This window comes from Salmo trutta, chromosome 7 (genome assembly GCF_901001165.1).
Source record: "Salmo trutta chromosome 7, fSalTru1.1, whole genome shotgun sequence".
NCBI lineage: Eukaryota > Metazoa > Chordata > Actinopteri > Salmoniformes > Salmonidae > Salmo > Salmo trutta.
The window spans coordinates 55,767,623-55,789,108 of record NC_042963.1 but is presented as its reverse complement, the minus strand read 5'-3'; the positions used below and the strand labels follow the sequence as shown (position 1 = coordinate 55,789,108).

The following is a 21,486-nucleotide window of genomic DNA, read 5'->3' as shown; positions in this document are numbered from 1 at the left end:
TAGTAGAGTATATACTATATTAATGTTGTATACAGTAGTAGAGTATGTACTATATTAATGTAGTATACAGTAGTAGAGTATATACTATATTAATGTTGTATACAGTAGTAGAGTATGTACTATATTAATGTAGTTGTAGTATACAGTAGTAGAGTATATACTATAATAATGTAGTTGTAGTATACAGTAGTAGAGTATGTACTATATTAATGTAGTTGTAGTATACAGTAGTGGAGTATATACTATAATAATGTAGTTGTAGTATACAGTAGTGGAGTATATACTATAATAATGTAGTTGTAGTATACAGTAGTGGAGTATATACTATAATAATGTAGTTGTAGTATACAGTAGTAGAGTATATACTATATTAATGTAGTTGTAGTATACAGTAGGAGAGTATATACTATAATAATGTAGTTGTAGTATACAGTAGGAGAGTATATACTATAATAATGTAGTTGTAGTATACAGTAGGAGAGTATATACTATATTAATGTAGTTGTAGTATACAGTAGGAGAGTATATACTATAATAATGTAGTTGTAGTATACAGTAGGAGAGTATATACTATATTAATGTAGTTGTAGTATACAGTAGGAGAGTATATACTATATTAATGTAGTTGTAGTATACAGTAGGAGAGTATATACTATAATAATGTAGTTGTAGTATACAGTAGGAGAGTATATACTATAATAATGTAGTTGTAGTATACAGTAGGAGAGTATATACTATATTAATGTAGTTGTAGTATACAGTAGGAGAGTATATACTATATTAATGTAGTTGTAGTATACAGTAGGAGAGTATGCACCCTTCCTCTTTCTCCAGCATCAGCCCCTCAGCTCACACGCTCCTCTAGCCTATATTATACTGAACAAAAATATAAAACGCAACATGTAAAGTGTTGGTCCCATGTTTCATGAGCTGAAATAAAATATCCTATATGTACAGAAAGTGTATTTCTCTCGAATTTTGTGCAGAAATGTGTTTACATCCCTAAGCATTTCTCCTTTGCCAAGATAATACATCCACCTGACAGGTGTGGCATATCAAGAAGCTGATTAAACAGCATGTTCATTACAGAGGTGCACCTTGTGCTGGGGACAATAAAGGCCACTCTAAAATGTGCAGTTTTGTCACACAACACAATGCCACAGATGTCTCAAGTTTTGAGGGAGCGTGCAATTGACATGCTGACTGCAGGAATGTACACCAGAGATGTTTCCAGATAATTGAATGTTCATTTGTCTACCATAAGCCGGTTCCAACATCGTTTTAGAGAATTTGGCAGTACGTCCAACCTGCCTCACAACTGCAGACCACGTGTAACCACACCAGCCCAGGACCTCCACATCCGGCTTCTTCACCTGCGGGATCGTCTGAGACCAGCCACCCCGGACAGCTGATGAAACTGAAGAGTATTTATGTCTGTAATAAAGCCCTTTTGTGGGGAAAAACTAGACTAGGGCCTTATTTATTTCAGTTGACTGATTTTCTTCTATGAACTGTAACTCGCTAAAATCGTTGAAGTTGTTGCGTTTATATTTTTGTTCAGTATATATATACACACCAGGGGTAGGGCAACTAGATTCAGCCGCCGGCCGATTTCTTTCAGGAGCGGAAGACCGGAACATAACTTTAATAATTTGTGCACTGCAAATTGACCACAACTAAGCCCAAAAAGAGATTATTTTTGAAAATAACAATAATTTCATACATGTATTACATTGAGAACATTCGTAGGAATACTTGGGAACAGATTTCCTAAATTAAACTCATTATCAGCTGAATTCCTAAGTGATTTTAGTCTTCTTTTTCTTTTCTTTTTTACCCCAAAACCAAAACTATAATCCCCCCTCCCAAAAAAAAGTATAACTCGCGGGGCCGGTTTTAGGTTTTAGCCCAGCGGGCCGCCGGTCGCCTTCACTCTGACCCCTGTTAGAGTATAGTATATGTACCCTACCACTTTCTCCAGCATCAGTCCCTCAGCTCTCAGGTTCCTCTTGAAGGTGACTCTCTTTTCCACCAGAGGACTGGACTTCTTATAGACCAGGATGTAATCGATACGCTTCTTTCCATCTCTGAACATCAGACCAGACGGCTGCCCGAGGTTGGTCCCCTACGGAAATAAGTGTTTATCACTAATAGGCCTTCATAACACATCCATAAGCAATTCATAAACGCTTATGTCAACAACTTGAGTTTTTTTTCTTTTTTTCTCCCAACTAAACTCATAATTATTTTAATAAACTGAAATAAATGTATGTTTTAAATAGCAGAGTGACTTCATTGATGCTTGATAATTAGCCTCAAGCAAATGTTCCAAAGCTGTGTAAACTGTGAAACGAGAAACGATTGGTACAGTGTCATTCTGGTTATTGGGTGGGTGTGCGTGTGGAGAAAATAAAAAATGGCTACGTGGAGCTCGTCTGAGAGGTTGGCTTTGAGCCCTCACCTGCAATGTACTTATGTGCTTATTGACATAGATCTGCCCACTCTAGGGTTGTCTGGTCAGAACGTGATGTTGAGGCCCATAACTGTAAGCTTTGTCACCACCACACACACACACACACACACACACACACACACACACACACACACACACACACACACACACACACGGAAATACCCCTTGCATTTGAAGATGTTTTATCTACTTGTGTGGTCTCAATTTAATGGTACAGGGAATAGGGAATAGGTTAGGAAACAGCATGTGAATAGTCCATCAACATGTAAACGCGCTAACTTGAGGTTGTCGAAGGAAGGAGCCCTGCTGTGCGTCCAAGCGTCCCGATTGGTTAGAATAGCCGGGTGATTGACATGCCTGACGGCCAATCAGATTGAGAGGGCCCGGCCTTTCTTTTACTGTGTGCTTGTGTTTGTGGTACCTGAAGCGAATCTGCTCGTGCCTCTAATTTGGCTCGGATGGCAGGTTTCTGAATGAGAAACGACTCGTCTGTCCTTCCTGCCTTGTACGCACTAGCTTCTGACTCCTCCCCATAGTGGGTCTTCACAGCTTCTGACTCCTCCCCATAGTGGGTCTTCACAGCTTCTGACTCCTCCCCATAGTGGGTCTTCACAGCTTCTGACTCCTCCCCATAGTGGGTCTTCACAGCTTCTGACTCCTCCCCATAGTGGTCCTTCACAGCTTTTGACTCCTCCCCATAGTGGTCCTTCGCAGCTTCTGACTCCTCCCCATAGTGGTCCTTCGCAGCTTCTGACAGAGAGATACAGGATGATCAGTAAAAGGTCAGGACAGTATTTGTATTCTTAATGTTTGAATGTCATGGTATGATGTCATGGTATGATGTCATGGTATGATGTCATGGTGCTAAGGTTGGTTTCCTCTATCGTAATCGCTCCTCTTTTACCCCAGCTGCCAAACTAACCCTGATTCAGATGACCATCCTACTCATGCTAGATTACAGAGACATCATTTATAGATCGGCAGGTAAGGGTGCTCTCGAGCGGCTAGATGTTCTTTACCATTCGGCCATCAGACTTGCCACCCAATGCTCCTTATAGGACACATCACTGCACTCTATACTCCTCTGTAAACTGGTCATCTCTGTATACCTGTCGCAAGACCCACTGGTTGATGCTTATTTATAAAACCCTCTTAGGCCTCACTACCCCCTATCTGAGATATCTACTGCAGCCCTCATCCTCCACATACAACACCCGTTCACTCCCCCCTATCTGAGATACCTACTGCAGCCCTCATCCTCCACATACGACACCCGTTCTGCCAGTCACATTCTGTTAAAGGTCCCCAAAGCGAACACATCCCTGGGTTGCTCGTCTTTTCAGTTCGCTGCAGCCGGCGACTGGAACGAGCTGCAACAAACACTCAAACTGGACAGTTTTATCTCAAAGACTCAATCATGGACACTCTTACTGACAGTTGTGGCTGATTTGCGTGATGTATTGTTGTCTCTGCCCTTTGTACTGTTGTCTGTGGCCCAATGTTTGTACCATGCTGCTACCATGTTGTGTTGCTACCATGATCGTATGCTATCCATTTGTTTTTTGTATGATGTTCTTTGTATGCCATTTTTATATTTGAGAATTAACCAATGATATTAGGCCACACTTGGCCATGATTACAGACACCCTGTGTGTCTTCTGACACTATATAAACGAGTCATCGCTCAGTGTTTGTGATCAAACCCTGATGAAGACAGCTTGGCTGTGGAAACGTTGGATATGAACATTTTTGCATCTGAGCTCCTAGAGCGTGCGGCTCTCCCTTATTTTCAAACTAACATGTTATTGTCATGTTGTGTTGCTACCGTGTTATTGTTGTGTTGCTACCATGTTGTTGTTGTGTTGCTACCGTGTTATTGTCATGTTGTGTTGCTACCATGTTGTTGTTGTGTTGCTACCATGTTGTTGTTGTGTTGCTACCATGTTATTGTCATGTTGTGTTGCTACCATGTTATTGTTATGTTGTGTTGCTACCATGTTGTTGTGTTGCTACCATGTTGTTGTTGTGTTGCTACCATGTTGTTGTTGTGTTGCTACCATGTTGTTGTTGTGTTGCTACCATGTTGTTGTTGTGTTGCTACCATGTTGTTGTTGTGTTGCTACCATGTTGTTGTTGTGTTGCTACCATGTTATTGTCATGTTGTGTTGCTACCATGTTATTGTTATGTTGTGTTGCTACCATGTTGTTGTTGTGTTGCTACCATGTTGTTGTTGTGTTGCTACCATGTTATTGTCATGTTGTGTTGCTACCATGTTATTGTTATGTTGTGTTGCTACCATGTTGTTGTGTTGCTACCATGTTGTTGTTGTGTTGCTACCATGTTGTTGTTGTGTTGCTACCATGTTGTTGTTGTGTTGCTACCGTGTTATTGTCATGTTGTGTTGCTACCATGTTGTTGTTGTGTTGCTACCATGTTGTTGTTGTGTTGCTACCATGTTGTTGTTGTGTTGCTACCATGTTATTGTCATGTTGTGTTGCTACCATGTTATTGTTATGTTGTGTTGCTACCATGTTATTGTCATGTTGTGTTGCTACCATGTTATTGTCATGTTGTGTTGCTACCATGTTATTGTCATGTTGTGTTGCTACCATGTTGTTGTTGTGTTGCTACCATGTTGTTGTTGTGTTGCTACCATGTTGTTGTTGTGTTGCTACCATGTTGTTGTTGTGTTGCTACCATGTTATTGTCATGTTGTGTTGCTACCATGTTATTGTTATGTTGTGTTGCTACCATGTTGTTGTTGTGTTGCTACCATGTTGTTGTTGTGTTGCTACCATGTTATTGTCATGTTGTGTTGCTACCATGTTATTGTTATGTTGTGTTGCTACCATGTTGTTGTGTTGCTACCATGTTGTTGTTGTGTTGCTACCATGTTGTTGTTGTGTTGCTACCATGTTGTTGTTGTGTTGCTACCGTGTTATTGTCATGTTGTGTTGCTACCATGTTGTTGTTGTGTTGCTACCATGTTGTTGTTGTGTTGCTACCATGTTGTTGTTGTGTTGCTACCATGTTATTGTCATGTTGTGTTGCTACCATGTTATTGTTATGTTGTGTTGCTACCATGTTGTTGTTGTGTTGCTACCATGTTATTGTCATGTTGTGTTGCTACCATGTTATTGTTATGTTGTGTTGCTACCATGTTGTTGTTGTGTTGCTACCATGTTGTTGTTGTGTTGCTACCATGTTGTTGTTGTGTTGCTACCATGTTATTGTCATGTTGTGTTGCTACCATGTTATTGTTATGTTGTGTTGCTACCATGTTGTTGTTGTGTTTCTACCATGTTGTTGTTGTGTTGCTACCATGTTATTGTCATGTTGTGTTGCTACCATGTTATTGTTATGTTGTGTTGCTACCATGTTGTTGTTGTGTTGCTACCATGTTATTGTCATGTTGTGTTGCTACCATGTTATTGTTATGTTGTGTTGCTACCATGTTATTGTTATGTTGTGTTGCTACCATGTTGTTGTTGTGTTGCTACCATGTTGTTGTTGTGTTGCTACCATGTTGTTGTTGTGTTGCTACCATGTTATTGTTATGTTGGGTTTCTACCATGTTATTGTCATGTTGGGTTTCTACCATGCTGTGTTGTCATGTGTTGCTGCCTTGCACTGTTGTTGTCTTAGGTCTCTCTTTATGTAGTGTTGTCTCTCTTGTCGTGATGTGTGTTTTGTCATATATATATATATATATATATTTTTTTTTTATCCAAGCCCCCGTCCCCGCAGGAGGCCTTTTGTCTTTTGGTAGGCTGTCACTGTAAATAAGAATTTGTTCCTAACTGACTTGTCTGTGTAATGCAAATTAACGTGAGCAGCTTGGCAGTTTCCCAAAGTTTGGTGGTTTTAAACTTAACATAACTAATGTTAACTAGCTGTGTTTTGTGTAAGAAAGTATGATATATTGTGGTGCATGAACTGGCCATACACTTTAGCTAATGTTACAGTCTTACGTTGGCTAACTTTACCTAGCTACAGTTGAAGTCAGAAGTTTACATACACTTAGGTTGGAGTCATTAAAACTAGTTTTTTCAACCACTCCACAAATTTCTTGTTAACAAATTATAGTTTTGGCAAGTCGGTTAGGACATCTACTTTGTACATGACACAAGTAATTTTTCCAACAATTGTTTACAGACAGATTATTTCACTTATAATTCACTGTATCACAATTCCAGTGGGTCAGAAGTTTACATACACTAAGTTGACTGTGCCGTTAAACAGCTTGGAAAATTCCAGAAAATGATGTCATGGCTTTAGAAGTTTCTGATAGGCTAATTGACATCATTTGAGTCAATTGGAGGTGTACCTGTGGATGTATTTCAAGGACTACCTTCAAACTCAGTGCCTCTTTGCTTGACATCATGGGAAAATCAAAAGACCTCAGAAAAAATAATTGTAGACCTCCACAAGTCTGGTTCATCCTTGGGAGCAATTTCCAAACACCTGAAGGTACCACGTTCATCTGTACAACAATAGTACGCAAGTATAAACACCATGGGACCACGTAGCTCTCATACTGCTCAGGAAGGAGATGCGTTCTGTCTCCTAGAGATAAACGTACTTTGGTGCGAAAAGTGCAAATCAATCCCAGAACAACAGCAAAGGACCTTATGAAGATGCTGGAGGAAACAGGTACAAAAGTATCTATATCCACAGTAAAACGAGTCCTATATCGACATAAACTGAAAGGCCGCTCAGCAAAGGAAGAAGCCACTGCTCCAAAACCGCCATAAAAAAGCCAGACTACGGTTTGCAACTGCACATGGGGACAAAAATTGTACTTTTTGGAGAAATGTCCTTTGGTCTGATGAAACAAAAATAGAACTGTTTGGCCATAATAACCATCATTATGTTTGGAGGAAAAAGGGGGATGCTTGCAAGCCGAAGAACACCATCCCAACCGTGAAGCACGGGGGTGGCAGTATCATGTTGTGGGGGTGCTTTGCTGCAGGAGGGACTGGTGCACTTCACAAAATAGATGGCATCATGAGGCAGGAAAATGAATGTGGATATATTGAAGTAACATCAAGACATCAGTCAGGAAGTTAAAGCTTGGTCACAAATGGGTCTTCCAAATGGACAATGACCCCAAGCATACTTCCAAAGTTGTGAAAAATGGCTTAAGGACAACAAAGTCAAGATATTGGAGAGGCCATCACAAAGCCCTGACCTCATCCTATAGAAATGTTGTGGGCATAACTGAAAAAGCGTGTGTGAGCAACGAAGCCTGCAAACCTGACTCAGTTACACCAGCTCTGTCAGGAGGAATGGGCCAAAATTCACCCAACTTATAGCTTGTAGAAGGCTATCCGAAACATTTGACCCAAGTTAAACAATTTAAAGACAATGCTACCAAATACTAATTGAGTGTATGTAAACTTCTGACCCATTGGGAATGTGATGAAAGAAATAAAAGCTGAAATAAATATTTATCTCTACTAATTGTTCTGACATTTCACATTCTTAAAATAAAGTGGTGATCCTAACTGACCTAAAACAGGGAATTTATACTAGGATTAAATGTCAGGAATCGTGAAAAACTGAGTTTAAATGTATTTGGCTAAGGTGTATGTAAACCTCCGACTTCAACTGTAGTTAACTGGCTATCATAGCAGCCAAGGACTTTCACCATCTTATTTGTGCCCCCGATTACAGGGTTTACAGCAGTTTACACTTTGACTTACTTATATAAAAAACCTTACTTTGACAAATATAGCTATCTAGCTAGTTTTCCTTGTTTGTTGGTTAGCTACCTAGACAAAGTTAGCACTCATCTTACTGGTATTATGTTAGCTACCTAGCTAATCAAAACAAAAGCACATTCAAAATGGCTAGCTACCTTTATTTGCCTGTTCGTTTGCTAGCTATCTTTCAGCTGACTGTTGTTAGCTAGTTAGCTAGAAGCTAGCTCCTGGACTTTGTACAAGCTTGGTAACATTAGCTAGCTACCTAGCTAATCAAAATATCTGCTTTTGCGTTTATTGATTAACCTCAGCTTGAACACCACCATATAGCTAGCTATCTACAGGAGGTTTGTTTGCACTTCTTATGACTGGCAGCCTGGTGTTGTTGCCGAGCAACCAACCCAGTGTTAGAACTCAGATCCAGCAACAAAAAAAAAGATGTTAGCATTGTCAGAAATGTTACAAAAAAGCAACACATCGTTTGTTTTAAAATGGACAAAAATGAGCACAATAAATTTATAAATGTAATCAAAACTGTTGCCCCTAAAAAACAGTCTGAAAGGTGTCAAGTCTAATGGTGACTTTATGGATGCTGTAGACTTGTTCTTATCCGACAGCTAGATATTGAGCTAGTTCTGGGCAAATTTAACCAGGCAAGTCAGTTAAGAACAAATTCTTATTTACAATGACGGCCTACCCCGGCCAAACCCGAACGACGCTCGGCCAATTGTGCGCCGCCCTATGGGACTCCCAATCACGGCCCGGATGTGCTGCAGCCTGGATTCGAATCAGGGACTGCAGTGACGCCTCTTGCATTGAGATGCAAAGAAATTGTCTGGCGAACCTAATGCTAACGACCGTGTTAAAAATCAAGAGAGAATGAAAAGTGGATAGTGTCATTATTATTAACTTGGGTTATCTCCGCAGAGAGTGGCTTGTGTCATTATTAACTAGGGTTAGCGCCCTAGAGAGTGGCTTGTGTCATTATTAATTAGGGTTAGCGCCCTAGAGAGTGGCTTGTGTCATTATTAACTAGGGTTAGCGCCCTAGAGAGTGGGTTGTGTCATTATTAACTAGGGTTAGCGCCCTAGAGAGTGGGTTAAAAGTCAACCCTTGCTGCTTTACGTGATTGTTATTGCAGTGTCAGAGTATCGGCATCATCATCATGCTAGTTAGTCTAGTTTTCCAGGTTCAAGGCACATCACCCCAGATTGTTGTCTGATATGGGAAGAGTAGCATCATGTCAAACAAAGCCAAATACTGTACACCATTACAGCTCCTACTTATCGCGACACCGTTACAGCTCCTACTTAACGCGACACCGTTACAGCTCCTACTTAACGCGACACCGTTACAGCTCCTACTTAACGCGACACCGTTACATCTCCTACTTAACGCGACACCGTTACAGCTCCTACTTAACGCTACACCGTTACATCTGCTACTTAACGCTACACCATTACAGCTCCTACTTAACGCGACACGTTACAGCTCCTACTTAACGCGACACCATTACAGCTCCTACTTAACGCGACACCGTTACAGCTCCTACTCAACGCTACACCGTTACAGTTCCTACTTAACGCTACATGTTCTACTTAACGCGACACCGTTACAGCTCCTACTTAACGCGACACCGTTACAGTTCCTACTTAACGCGACACCGTTACAGCTCCTACTTAACGCTACACCATTAAATCAAATCAAACTTTATTTGCCACATGCGCCGAATACAAGTGTAGACTTTACCGTGAAATGCTTACTTACAAGCACTTAACCAACAGTGCAGTTCAAGAAGAGTTAAGAAATATTTACCAAGTAGACTAAAATAAAAAGTAATAATAAAAAGTAACACAATAAGAATAACGAGGCTCTATACAGTCAATGTGGAGGCTATATACAGGGTATTACGGTACAGAGTCAATGTGGAGGCTATATACAGGGGGTACCGGTACAGAGTCAATGTGGAGGCTATATACAGGGGGTACCGGTACAGAGTCAATGTGGAGGCTATATACAGGGGGTACCGGTACAGAGTCAATGTAGAGGCTATATACAGAGGGTACCGGTACAGAGTCAATGCGGAGGCTATATACAGGGTGTACCGGTACAGAGTCAATGTGGAGGCTATATACAGGGGGTATCGGTACAGAGTCAATGTGGAGGCTATATACAGGGGGTACCGGTACAGAGTCAATGTGGAGGCTATATACAGGGGGTATCGGTACAGAGTCAATGTGGAGGCTATATACAGGGGGTACCGGTACAGAGTCAATGTGGAGGCTATATACAGGGGGCACCGGTACAGAGTCAATGTGGAGGCTATATACAGGGGGTATCGGTACAGAGTCAATGTGGAGGCTATATACAGGGGGTACCGGTACAGAGTCAATGTGGAGGCTATATACAGGGGGTATCGGTACAGAGTCAATGTGGAGGCTATATACAGGGGGTACCGGTACAGAGTCAATGTGGAGGCTATATACAGGGGGTACCGGTACAGAGTCAATGTGGAGGCTATATACAGGGGGTACCGGTACAGAGTCAATGTGGAGGCTATATACAGGGGGTACCAGTATAGAGTCAATGTGGAGGCTATATACAGGGGGTACCGGTACAGAGTCAATGTGGAGGCTATATACAGGGGTACCGGTACAGAGTCAATGTGGAGGCTATATACAGGGGGTACCGGTACAGAGTCAATGTGGAGGCTATATACAGGGGGTACCGGTACAGAGTCAATGTGGAGGCTATATACAGGGGGTACCGTTACAGAGTCAATGTGGAGGCTATATACAGGGGGTACCGGTACAGAGTCAATGTGGAGGCTATATACAGGGGGTACCGGTACAGAGTCAATATGGAGGCTATATACAGGGGGTACCGGTACAGAGTCAATGTGGAGGCTATATACAGGGGGTACCGGTACAGAGTCAATGTGGAGGCTATATACAGGGGGTACCGGTACAGAGTCAATGTGGAGGCTATATACAGGGGGTACCGGTACCGAGTCAATGTGGAGGCTATATACAGGGGGTACCGGTACCGAGTCAATGTGGAGGCTATATACAGGGGGTACCGGTACCGAGTCAATGTGGAGGCTATATACAGGGGATACCGGTACAGAGTCAGTGTGCGGGGTTACAGGTTAGAGGTAATCTGTACATGTAGGTGGGGGCGAAGTGACTATGCATAGGTAACAAACAGCGAATAGCAGCAAGCAGCAGTGTAGAAAAGGGGGGGGGGGGGAGGTCAATGTAAATTGTCCGGTGGAGATTTTTATGAATTGTTCAGCAGTCTAATGGCTTGAGGGTAGAAGCTGTTGAGGAGCCTTTTGGTCCTAGACTTGGCGCTCCGGTACCACTTGCCGTGCGGTAGCAGAGAGAACAGTTTATGACTTGGGTGACTGGAGTCTCTGACAATTTTATGGGCTTTCCTCTGATACCGCTTATTATATAGGTCCATTATAGCTGCTACTTAACGCTACACCGTTACAGCTCCTACTTAACGCTACACCGTTACAGCTCCTACTTAACGCTACACCGTTACAGCTACTACTTAACGCGACACCGTTACAGCTCCTACTTAACGCGACACCGTTACAGCTCCTACTTAACGCTACACCGTTACAGCTACTACTTAACGCGACACCGTTACAGCTCCTACTTAACGCGACACCGTTACAGCTCCTACTTAACGCGACACCGTTACAGCTCCTACTTAACGCGACACCGTTACAGCTCCTACTTAACGCGACACCGTTACAGCTCCTACTTAACGCGACACCGTTACAGCTCCTACTTAACGCGACACCGTTACAGCTCCTACTTAACGCGACACCGTTACAGCTCCTACTTAACGCTACACCGTTACAGCTCCTACTTAACGCTACACCGTTACAGCTCCTACTTAACGCTACACCGTTACAGCTTCTACTTAACGCTACACCATTACATTTCCTAGTTAAAGCTGGAATCCTTCATGGTGAATCAGCCATGTCTGTTTGCAATTGTACAACAGTAAAGAAATTACTGCAGAAACCCAACACTGTTTTCCCCCGCTGAGATCAAGTGCGATAGTTTTACCACGCTGCACAACGCTCCTCAGCTCGGCCACAAAAAACAGCAACAACGGTGGTGGGGCGGCCAGTGGCACTGTTTCTTTAAAACCCTTTGGATTAAAAAAAATTGCGCTGTGTTTGGAAGATTACAGACATCAATGATGTGAGAATCAGTCTTTCATTGATATCAGTGTTCCCATTCCTCTGTCAAAGATAGTCAAAACATTTTTATTTGACCTTTTATTTAACCAGGCAAGTCAGTCAAGAACAAATTCTTATTTTACAATGACGGCCTACCGGGGAACAGTGGGTTAAACTGCCTTGTTCAGGGGGCAGAACGACAGATTTTTACCTTGTCAGCTCAGGGGGTTCGATCTTGCAACCTTTTCGGTTACTGGCCCAACACCCTAACCACTAGGCTACCTGCCTCTCTAACCACTAGGCTACCTGCCTCTCTAACCACTAGGCTACCTGCCTCTCTAACCACTAGGCTACCTGCCTCTCTAACCACTAGGCTACCTGCCTCTCTAACCACTAGGCTACCTGCCTCTAACCACTAGGCTACCTGCCTCTCTAACCACTAGGCTACCTGCCTCTCTAACCACTAGGCTACCTGCCTCTCTAACCACTAGGCTACCTGCCTCTCTAACCACTAGGCTTACCTGCCTCTCTAACCACTAGGCTACCTGCCTCTCTAACCACTAGGCTACCTGCCTCTCTAACCACTAGGCTACGCTGCCTCTCTAACCACTAGGCTACGCTGCCTCTCTAACCACTAGGCTACGCTGCCTCTCTAACCACTAGGCTACGCTGCCTCTCTAACCACTAGGCTACGCTGCCTCTCTAACCACTAGGCTACGCTGCCTCTCTAACCACTAGGCTACCCTGCCTCTCTAACCACTAGGCTACCCTGCCTCTCTAACCACTAGGCTACCTGCCTCTAACCACTAGGCTACGCTGCCTCTCTAACCACTAGGCTACGCTGCCTCTCTAACCACTAGGCTACCCTGCCTCTAACCACTAGGCTACCTGCCTCTCTAACCACTAGGCTACCTGCCTCTCTAACCACTAGGCTACGCTGCCTCTCTAACCACTAGGCTACGCTGCCACCCCACATTCCTGAAAGGTGTTAAAACGACCCATTGTGACTAAGACCAGGGTTTTACATACATTACACACAGGATCTAGCCCATAGAGATTATAATTACATGGACTTGAAATGGGGATACCCATTCTAGTAATACTATTTCTATGATCCAGTCATTTATGGAACAGACTGTACAGAACACTAATCATCATCTTACATGACTTATGTTACGACGACGTACAAAAATGTGTCGTGGAACACGATTCATATTTCGCACTAGCCTCGTCCCAGACCTGACAGCACAAAACAGATCTGGCACCGGAGTATATTTTCCCCCTGATGGATCGTGCCTCAGTATAGACAGCTTCCCGTCCCAAATGGCAACCTATTCCCTATAGTGATCGAAGGCAGTGCACTATGTAGGTGAATTTGGGATGCGTCCTGGGACTTCTGAGTCATTGCTAAAAACGTCTCATTTGAATGTGAATGGTATTTGAGTGAATTCTCCCACTGTTACAGATTTCCTTATGAGAGGAGAATGATTTTTCTTCTCCTTACAGCGGTGACATTTATCTTATCCATAGTGACTTAATGTGTTACTCACCACACCACTGCATAGTTTTCCCAAGGCTCACAGTGGTGCTAGCGTTTAACAGCCGCCATTTTATTTTTTTAGGTAGTGGATACTCAACCGGCATAGTCACAGGTTAAGGTAAGGGTTAGGTTTACGGGGCTTGAGGTAAGGGCAAGTTTAAAACGGGTATATGGTTTAAGGAACCATTGAAAAAAAAATCTGCCTTTTTTTTTAATACCAGCACAACCTAATGTATTTTACAGTCTGCCAGAGCTAACAATGAATAAAATCATAAAACAGGAAACAGTCCATGATAAACAGGAAACAGTCCATGATAAGCAGTCCATGATAAACAGGAAACAGTCCATGATAAGCAGTCCATGATAAACAGGAAACAGTCCATGATAAACAGGAAACAGTCCATGATAAACAGGAAACAGTCCATGATAAGCAGTCCATGATAAACAGGAAACAGTCCATGATAAACAGTAAACAGTCCATGATAAACAGGAAACAGTCCATGATAAACAGTAAACAGTCCATGATAAACAGTCCATGATAAACAGGAAACAGTCCATGATAAACAGTAAACAGTCCATGATAAACAGGAAACAGTCCATGATAAACAGTCCATGATAAACAGGAAACAGTCCATGATAAACAGTCCATGATAAACAGGAAACAGTCCATGATAAACAGTAAACAGTCCATGATAAACAGTCCATGATAAACAGTAAACAGTCCATGATAAACAGTAGCAATTACAGCGTAGAAAGTGGACCATCAATCTAGACTACCTGACCAAAAGTATGTGGACAACTGAACATCTCATTCCAAAATCATGGGCATTAATATGGAGTTGGTCCCCCTTTGCTGCTATAACAGCCTCCACTCTTCTGGGAAGGCTTTCCACTAGATGTTGGAACATTGCTACGGGGACTTGCTTCCATTCAGCCACAAGAACATTAGTGAGGTCGGGCATTGATATTAGGCCTGGCTCGCAGTCGGCATTCCAATTTATCCCAAAGGTGTTTGATGGGGTTGAGGTCAGGGCTCTGTGCAGGCCAGTCAAGTTCTTCCACACCAATCTTGACGAACCATTTCTGTATGGACCTCGCTTAGTGCATGGGGGCATTGTCATGCTGAAACAGGAAAGGGCCATCCCCAAATTTGCCCAAAAGTTGGAAGCAGAGAATGGTCTAGAATATCATTGTATGCTGTAGCATTAAGATTTCCCTTCACTGGAACTAAGGGGCCTGAACCATGAAAAACAGCCCCAGACCATTATTCCTCCTCCACCAAACTTTACAGTTGGCACTATGAATTTGGGCAGGTAGAGTTCTCCTGGCATTCGCCAAACACAGATTTGTCCGTCGGACTACCAGAATGCACAATTCAAATGTAGGACAGTGTGGCTGTTGGTTAAAATAACACCAGACCCTTAACATTGACAGCCATGTCTGCCAGAGAACGCGTTTCCACTGCTCCAGAGTCCAATGGCAGCGAGCTTTACACCCCTTACGCTTGGCATTGCGCATGGTGATGTTAGGCTTGTGAGCGGCAGCTCGGCCACGGAAACCCATTTCATGAAGCTCCCGACAAACAGTTATTGTGCTGACGTTACTTCCTGAGGCAGTTTGCAACTTGGCAGTGAGTGTTGCAACCAAGGACAGATGATTTTTTTACAAGCTTCAGCACTCGCCGGTCCCGTTCTGTGAGCTTGTGTGGCCTACCACTTCGCGGCTGAGCCGTTGTTGCTCCTAGACGTTTCCACTTCACAATAACAGCACTTACAGTTGACCGGAGCAGCTCTAGCAGGGAAGAAATTTGACAAACTGACTTGTTGGAAGAGTGGCATCCTATGACGGTGCCACGTTGAAAGTCACTGACCTCTTCAGTAAGACCATTCTGCTGCCAATGTTTGTCTATGGAGATTGCATGGGTGTGTGCTCAATTTTATACACCCGTCAGCAACGGTTGTGGCTGAAATAGCCAAATCCACTAATTTTACGGGGTGTCCACATACTTTTGTGAGATTATATATATATATATATATATATAAATATAAAAGTGGAAGAGGGGCATATATATATATATACTGCTCAAAAAAATAAAGGGAACACTTAAACAATACATCCTAGATCTGAATGAAAGAAATAATCTTATTAAATACTTTTTTCTTTACATAGTTGAATGTGCTGACAACAAAATCACACAAAAATAATCAATGGAAATCCAATTTATCAACCCATGGAGGTCTGGATTTGGAGTCACACTCAAAATTAAAGTGGAAAACCACACTACAGGCTGATCCAACTTTGATGTAATGTCCTTAAAACAAGTCAAAATAAGGCTCAGTAGTGTGTGTGGCCTCTACGTGCCTGTATGACCTCCCTACAACGCCTGGGCATGCTCCTGATGAGGTGGCGGGTGGTCTCCTGAGGGATCTCCTCCCAGACCTGGACTAAAGCATCCGCCAACTCCTGGACATTCTGTGGTGCAACGTGGCGTTGGTGGATGGAGCGAGACATGATGTCCCAGATGTGCTCAATTGGATTCAGGTCTGGGGAACGGGCGGGCCAGTCCATAGCATCAATGCCTTCCTCTTGCAGGAACTGCTGACACACTCCAGCCACATGAGGTCTAGCATTGTCTTGCATTAGGAGGAACCCAGGGCCAACCGCACCAGCATATGGTCTCACAAGGGGTCTAAGGATCTCATCTCGGTACCTAATGGCAGTCAGGCTACCTCTGGCGAGGTGCGGCCCCCCAAAGAAATGCCACCCCACACCATGACTGACCCACCGCCAAACCGGTCATGCTGGAGGATGTTGCAGGCAGCAGAACGTTCTCCACGGCGTCTCCAGACTCTGTCACGTCTGTCACATGTGCTCAGTGTGAACCTGCTTTCATCTGTGAAGAGCACAGGGCGCCAGTGGCGATTTTGCCAATCTTGGTGTTCTCTGGCAAATGCCAAACGTCCTGCACGGTGTTGGGCTGTAAGCACAACCCCCACCTGTGGACGTCGGGCCCTCATACCACCCTCATGGAGTCTGTTTCTGACCGTTTGAGCAGACACATGCACATTTGTGGCCTGCTGGAGGTAATTTTGCAGGGCTCTGGCAGTGCTTCTCCTGCTCCTCCTTGCACAAAGGCGGAGGTAGCCGTCCTGCTGCTGGGTTGTTGCCCTCCTACGGCCTCCTCCACGTCTCCTGATGTACTGGCCTGTCTCCTGGTAGCGTCTCCATGCTCTGGACACTACGCTGACAGACACAGCAAACCTTCTTGCCACAGCTCGCATTGATGTGCCATCCTGGATGAGCTACACTACCTGAGCCACTTGTGTGGGTTGTAGACTCCGTCTCATGCTACCACTAGAGTGAAAGCACCGCCAGCATTCAAAAGTGACCAAAACATCAGCCAGGAAGCATAGGAACTGAGAAGTGATCTGTGGTTACCACCTGCAGAACCACTCCTTTATTGGGGGTGTCTTGCTAATTGCCTATAATTTCCACCTGTTGTCTATTCCATTTGCACAACAGCATGTGAAATGTATTGTCAATCAGTGTTGCTTCCTAAGTGGACAGTTTGATTTCACAGAAGTGTGATTGACTTGGAGTTACATTGTGTTGTTTAAGTGTTCCCTTTATTTTTTTGAGCAGTGTATATATATATATAAATATAAAAGTGGAAGAGTGGCATATATATATATATATATATATATATATATATATATATATATATATATATATATATATATATATATATATGCCATGATGCTGTCGCCGACAGTGAAAATGGTCTCACCCTGCATCAACCCCATCATGACCTTGTTAGACCTACAGTATGTGAGGATGTGGGTTTACTTCCTCCAGGAATCACGCTACACTAAAACTGTATGTACTCACCGCACTGTTAAGTTACTGTAGAACACGTTTAAATCTCTGAGAATGGGGAGAACGGACAGACACACCGACTGACCAACTGACTGACCTGTCTTTGAGGCGATGAGGTTGCAGGAGTTGCTGTGACTGTGGGTCAGAGGCTGGGTCTGGGTTTGGTGCTGTAACCAGGGGTCGACCTGCTGGGCCTGGTGCTGTAACCAGGGGTCCTGTTGGGTTTGGAGCTGGGCAGGTGTCTGGTCCTGGAGCTCAGGCTGCAGATAGAAGAGGGAAAATAGATAAAGCTAGTCGGCTGTACCTGATCCAAAACTATTTATTGTCCTGTAGCTTCTCATGGCTCTCTCTCGTCACACAGTGGCAGGCATATAGTGAGCAATATGTTTGGAATATCGAATCGCAATCCATATAGAATCATGATACATACAGTGTATTCGGAAAGTATTCAGACCCCTTGACTGCTGCTGTGCCTTCTTCACCACACTGTTTGTGTGGGTGGACCATTTCAGTTTGTCTGTGATGTGTACGCCGAGGAACATAAAACTCTCCACCCTCTCCACTACTGTCCCGTCGATGTGGATAGGGGGCTGCTCCCTTTGCTGTTTCCTGAAGTCCACGATCATCTCCTTTGTTTTGTTGACATTGAGTATGAGGTTATTTTCCAATTGAATCCATTTTAAAGTTGTAACGTAACAAAATGTGGAAAAGGGTGAAGGGGTCTGAATACTTTCCGAAGGCACTGTACATAGAATCACAATATTATTTGAATCGTAACATAAGTCATTGGATCTCAAACCTCTTCTCGGGGACCCCCAGCCGTTACATTTCGTTATCTATTCCAGAACAAGCACAGCTGATTCAACTTGTCAACTAATCAAGGCTAGGGGCGGCAGCGTAGCCTAGTGGTTAGAGCGTTGGACTAGCAACCAGAAGGTTGCAAGATTGAATCCCCGAGCTGACAAGGTAAAAATCTATCGTTCTGCCCCCTGAACAAGGCAGTTAACCCACTGTTCCCCGGTAGGCTGTCATTGAAAATAAGAATTTGTTCTTAACTGCCTAGTTAGATAAAGATAAAATAAAATATAAAAAATGCCTTGATTAGATTAATCTGGGAAACTAGTTCAAGGCTACAACAAAATGGTGAAACATCTGAGGGTTCCAAAGAAGTGTTTTTTTTATTTTTAGAATTAGTGACTTAAGTAATGTGATAAAATACCTTGCAAACTCCCAGCCCTACCGGTGTCTGGAGCTTGTCGTCAGGGGTGCAGGGCATGGACAGAAAGTGGCTGAGGCTCTGTGGATGTATCTGGTTCTGAGCCAGGCAGGGCAGACTGCGACGGGACGACTTCAGCGTCTTCTCCTTCAAGATCTCACTGATGCTTGTGTGCATGCCTGGAGGAGGGAGATGGGGAGAGGGGAGAGAGAGAGAGAGAGAGAGAGAGAGGAGAGGAGGGAGGAGAGGAGGAGATGTAGAGGAGGAGAGAGGTGGGAGGCAGATGGGAAAGAGATTCACTCAATTGTTCAATGTGAATTGTAAATCTGTGTTTTTGCTAATTAATTACCCTTATTACTCTAACCCCAGACACCACTCAAAGGCTGGTAGCAGCACGGGGTCAAAGGCTGGTAGCAGCACGGGGTCAAAGGCTGGTAGCAGCACGGGGTCAAAGGCTGGGAGCAGCACGGGGTCAAAGGCTGGGAGCAGTACGGGGTCAAAGGCTGGGAGCAGCACGGGGTCAAAGGCTGGTAGCAGCACAGGGTCAAAGGCTGGGAGCAGCACGGGGTCAAAGGCTGGTAGCAGCACGGGGTCAAAGGCTGGGAGCAGCACAGGGGTCAAAGGCTGGTAGCAGCACAGGGGTCAAAGGCTGGTAGCAGCATGGGGTCAAAGGCTGGGAGCAGCACAGGGGTCAAAGGCTGGTAGCAGCATGGGGTCAAAGGCTCAAATCAAATGTATTGGTCACATACACATGGTTAGCAGATGTTAATGCGAGTGTAGCAAAATGCTTGTGCTTCTAGTTCCGACCGTGCAGTAATATCTAACAAGTAATCTAACCTAACAATTTCACAACAACTACCTGATACACACAAGTGTAAAGGAATGAATAAGAATATGTACATATAAATATATAAATGAGCGATGGCTGAACGGCATAGACAAGATGTAATAGATGGTATGGAGTACAGTATATACATATGAGATGAGTAATGTAGGGTATGTAAACATTATATAAAGTGCCATTGTTTAAAGTGGCTAGTGATACATTTAATTCCATCAAGATGGCAAGATGCAGTAGATGGTATAGAGTACAGTATATATATATGAGATGAGTAATGTAGGGTATGTAAACATTATATAAAGTGCCATTGTTTAAAGTGGCTAGTGATACATTTAATTCCATCAAGATGGCAAGATGCAGTAGATGGTATAGAGTACAGTATATATATATGAGATGAGTAATGTAGGGTATGTAAACATTATATAAAGTGGCTAGTGATAAATTGATTACATACATTTTTCCATTATTAAAGTGGCCAGAGATTTGAGTCAGTATGTTGGCAGCAGCCACTCAATGTTAGTGATGGCTGTTTAACAGTCTGATGGCCTTGAGATAGAAGCTGTTTTTCAGTCTCTCGGTCCCAGCTTTGATGCACCTGTACTGACCTCGCCTTCTGGATGATAGCGGGGTGAACAGACAGTGGCTCGGGTGGTTGTTGTCCTTGATGATCTTTTTGGCCTTCCTGTGACATCGGGTGGTGTAGGTGTCCTGGAGGGCAGGTAGTTTGCCCCCGGTGATGCGTTGTGCAGACCTCACTACCCTCTGGAGAACCTTCCGGTTATGGGCGGAGCAGCTGCCGTACCAGGCTGTGATACAGCCCAACAGGATGCTCTTGATTGTAAATTTGTAAAGGTTTGAGAGTGTTTTTGGTGACAAGCCAAATTTCTTCAGCCTCCTGAGGTTGAAGAGGCACTGCTGCGCCTTCTTCACCACGCTGTCTGTGTGGGTGGAACATTTCAGTTTGTCTGTGATGTGTACGCCGAGGAACTTAAAACTCTCCACTACTGTCCCGTCGATGTAGATAGGGGGCTGCTCCCTCTGCTGTTTCCTGAAGTCCACGATCATCTCCTTTGTTTAGTTGACATTGAGTGCGAGGTTATTTTCCTGACACCACACTCCGAGGGCCCTCACCTCCTCCCTGTAGGCCGTCTCGTCGTTGTTGGTAATCAAGCCTACCACTGTAGTGTCGTCTGCAAACTTGATGATTGAGTTGGAGGCGTGCATGGCCACGCAGTCGTGGGTGAACAGGGAGTACAGGAGAGGGCTATGAACGCACCCTTGTGAGGACCCAGTGTTGAGGATCAGCGGGGTGGAGATGTTGTTACCTACCCTCACCACCTGGGGGTGGCCCGTCAGGAGGTCCAGGACCCAGTTGCACAGGGTGGGGTCGAGACCCAGGGTCTCGAGCTTAATGACGAGTTTGGAGGGTACTGTGGTGTTAAATGCTGAGCTGTAATCGATGAACAGCATTCTTACATAGATATTCCTCTTGTCCAGATGGGTTAGGGCAGTGTGCAGTGTGATGGCGATTGCGTCGTCTGTGGACCTATTGGGGCGGTAAGCAAATTGGAGTGGGTCTAGGGTGTCAGGTAAGGTAGAGGTGATATGATCCTTAACTAGCCTCTCAAAGCAT

At 43.9% G+C, this 21,486-nt stretch overlaps 1 protein-coding gene across 4 annotated transcripts in view; it reads right to left on the bottom strand.

The window, feature by feature from the left end:
* LOC115196569 (anoctamin-3) overlaps nucleotides 1-21,486 on the bottom strand; it is a 112,785-nt gene that overhangs the window by 69,138 nt on the left and 22,161 nt on the right. For 2 of the 4 annotated variants that reach the window (XM_029757409.1, XM_029757412.1), the window contains exons 2-5: nucleotides 19,016-19,191; nucleotides 17,894-18,056; nucleotides 2,895-3,223; nucleotides 1,970-2,125 (exon numbers count right to left, since the gene is read on the bottom strand). In XM_029757409.1, coding sequence (XP_029613269.1) covers nucleotides 1,970-2,125; nucleotides 2,895-3,223; nucleotides 17,894-18,056; nucleotides 19,016-19,191 — 824 coding nt within the window. The remainder of the gene's footprint in view (nucleotides 1-1,969; nucleotides 2,126-2,894; nucleotides 3,224-17,893; nucleotides 18,057-19,015; nucleotides 19,192-21,486) is intronic. The other 2 variants (XM_029757410.1, XM_029757411.1) reach the window with 2 other exon arrangements.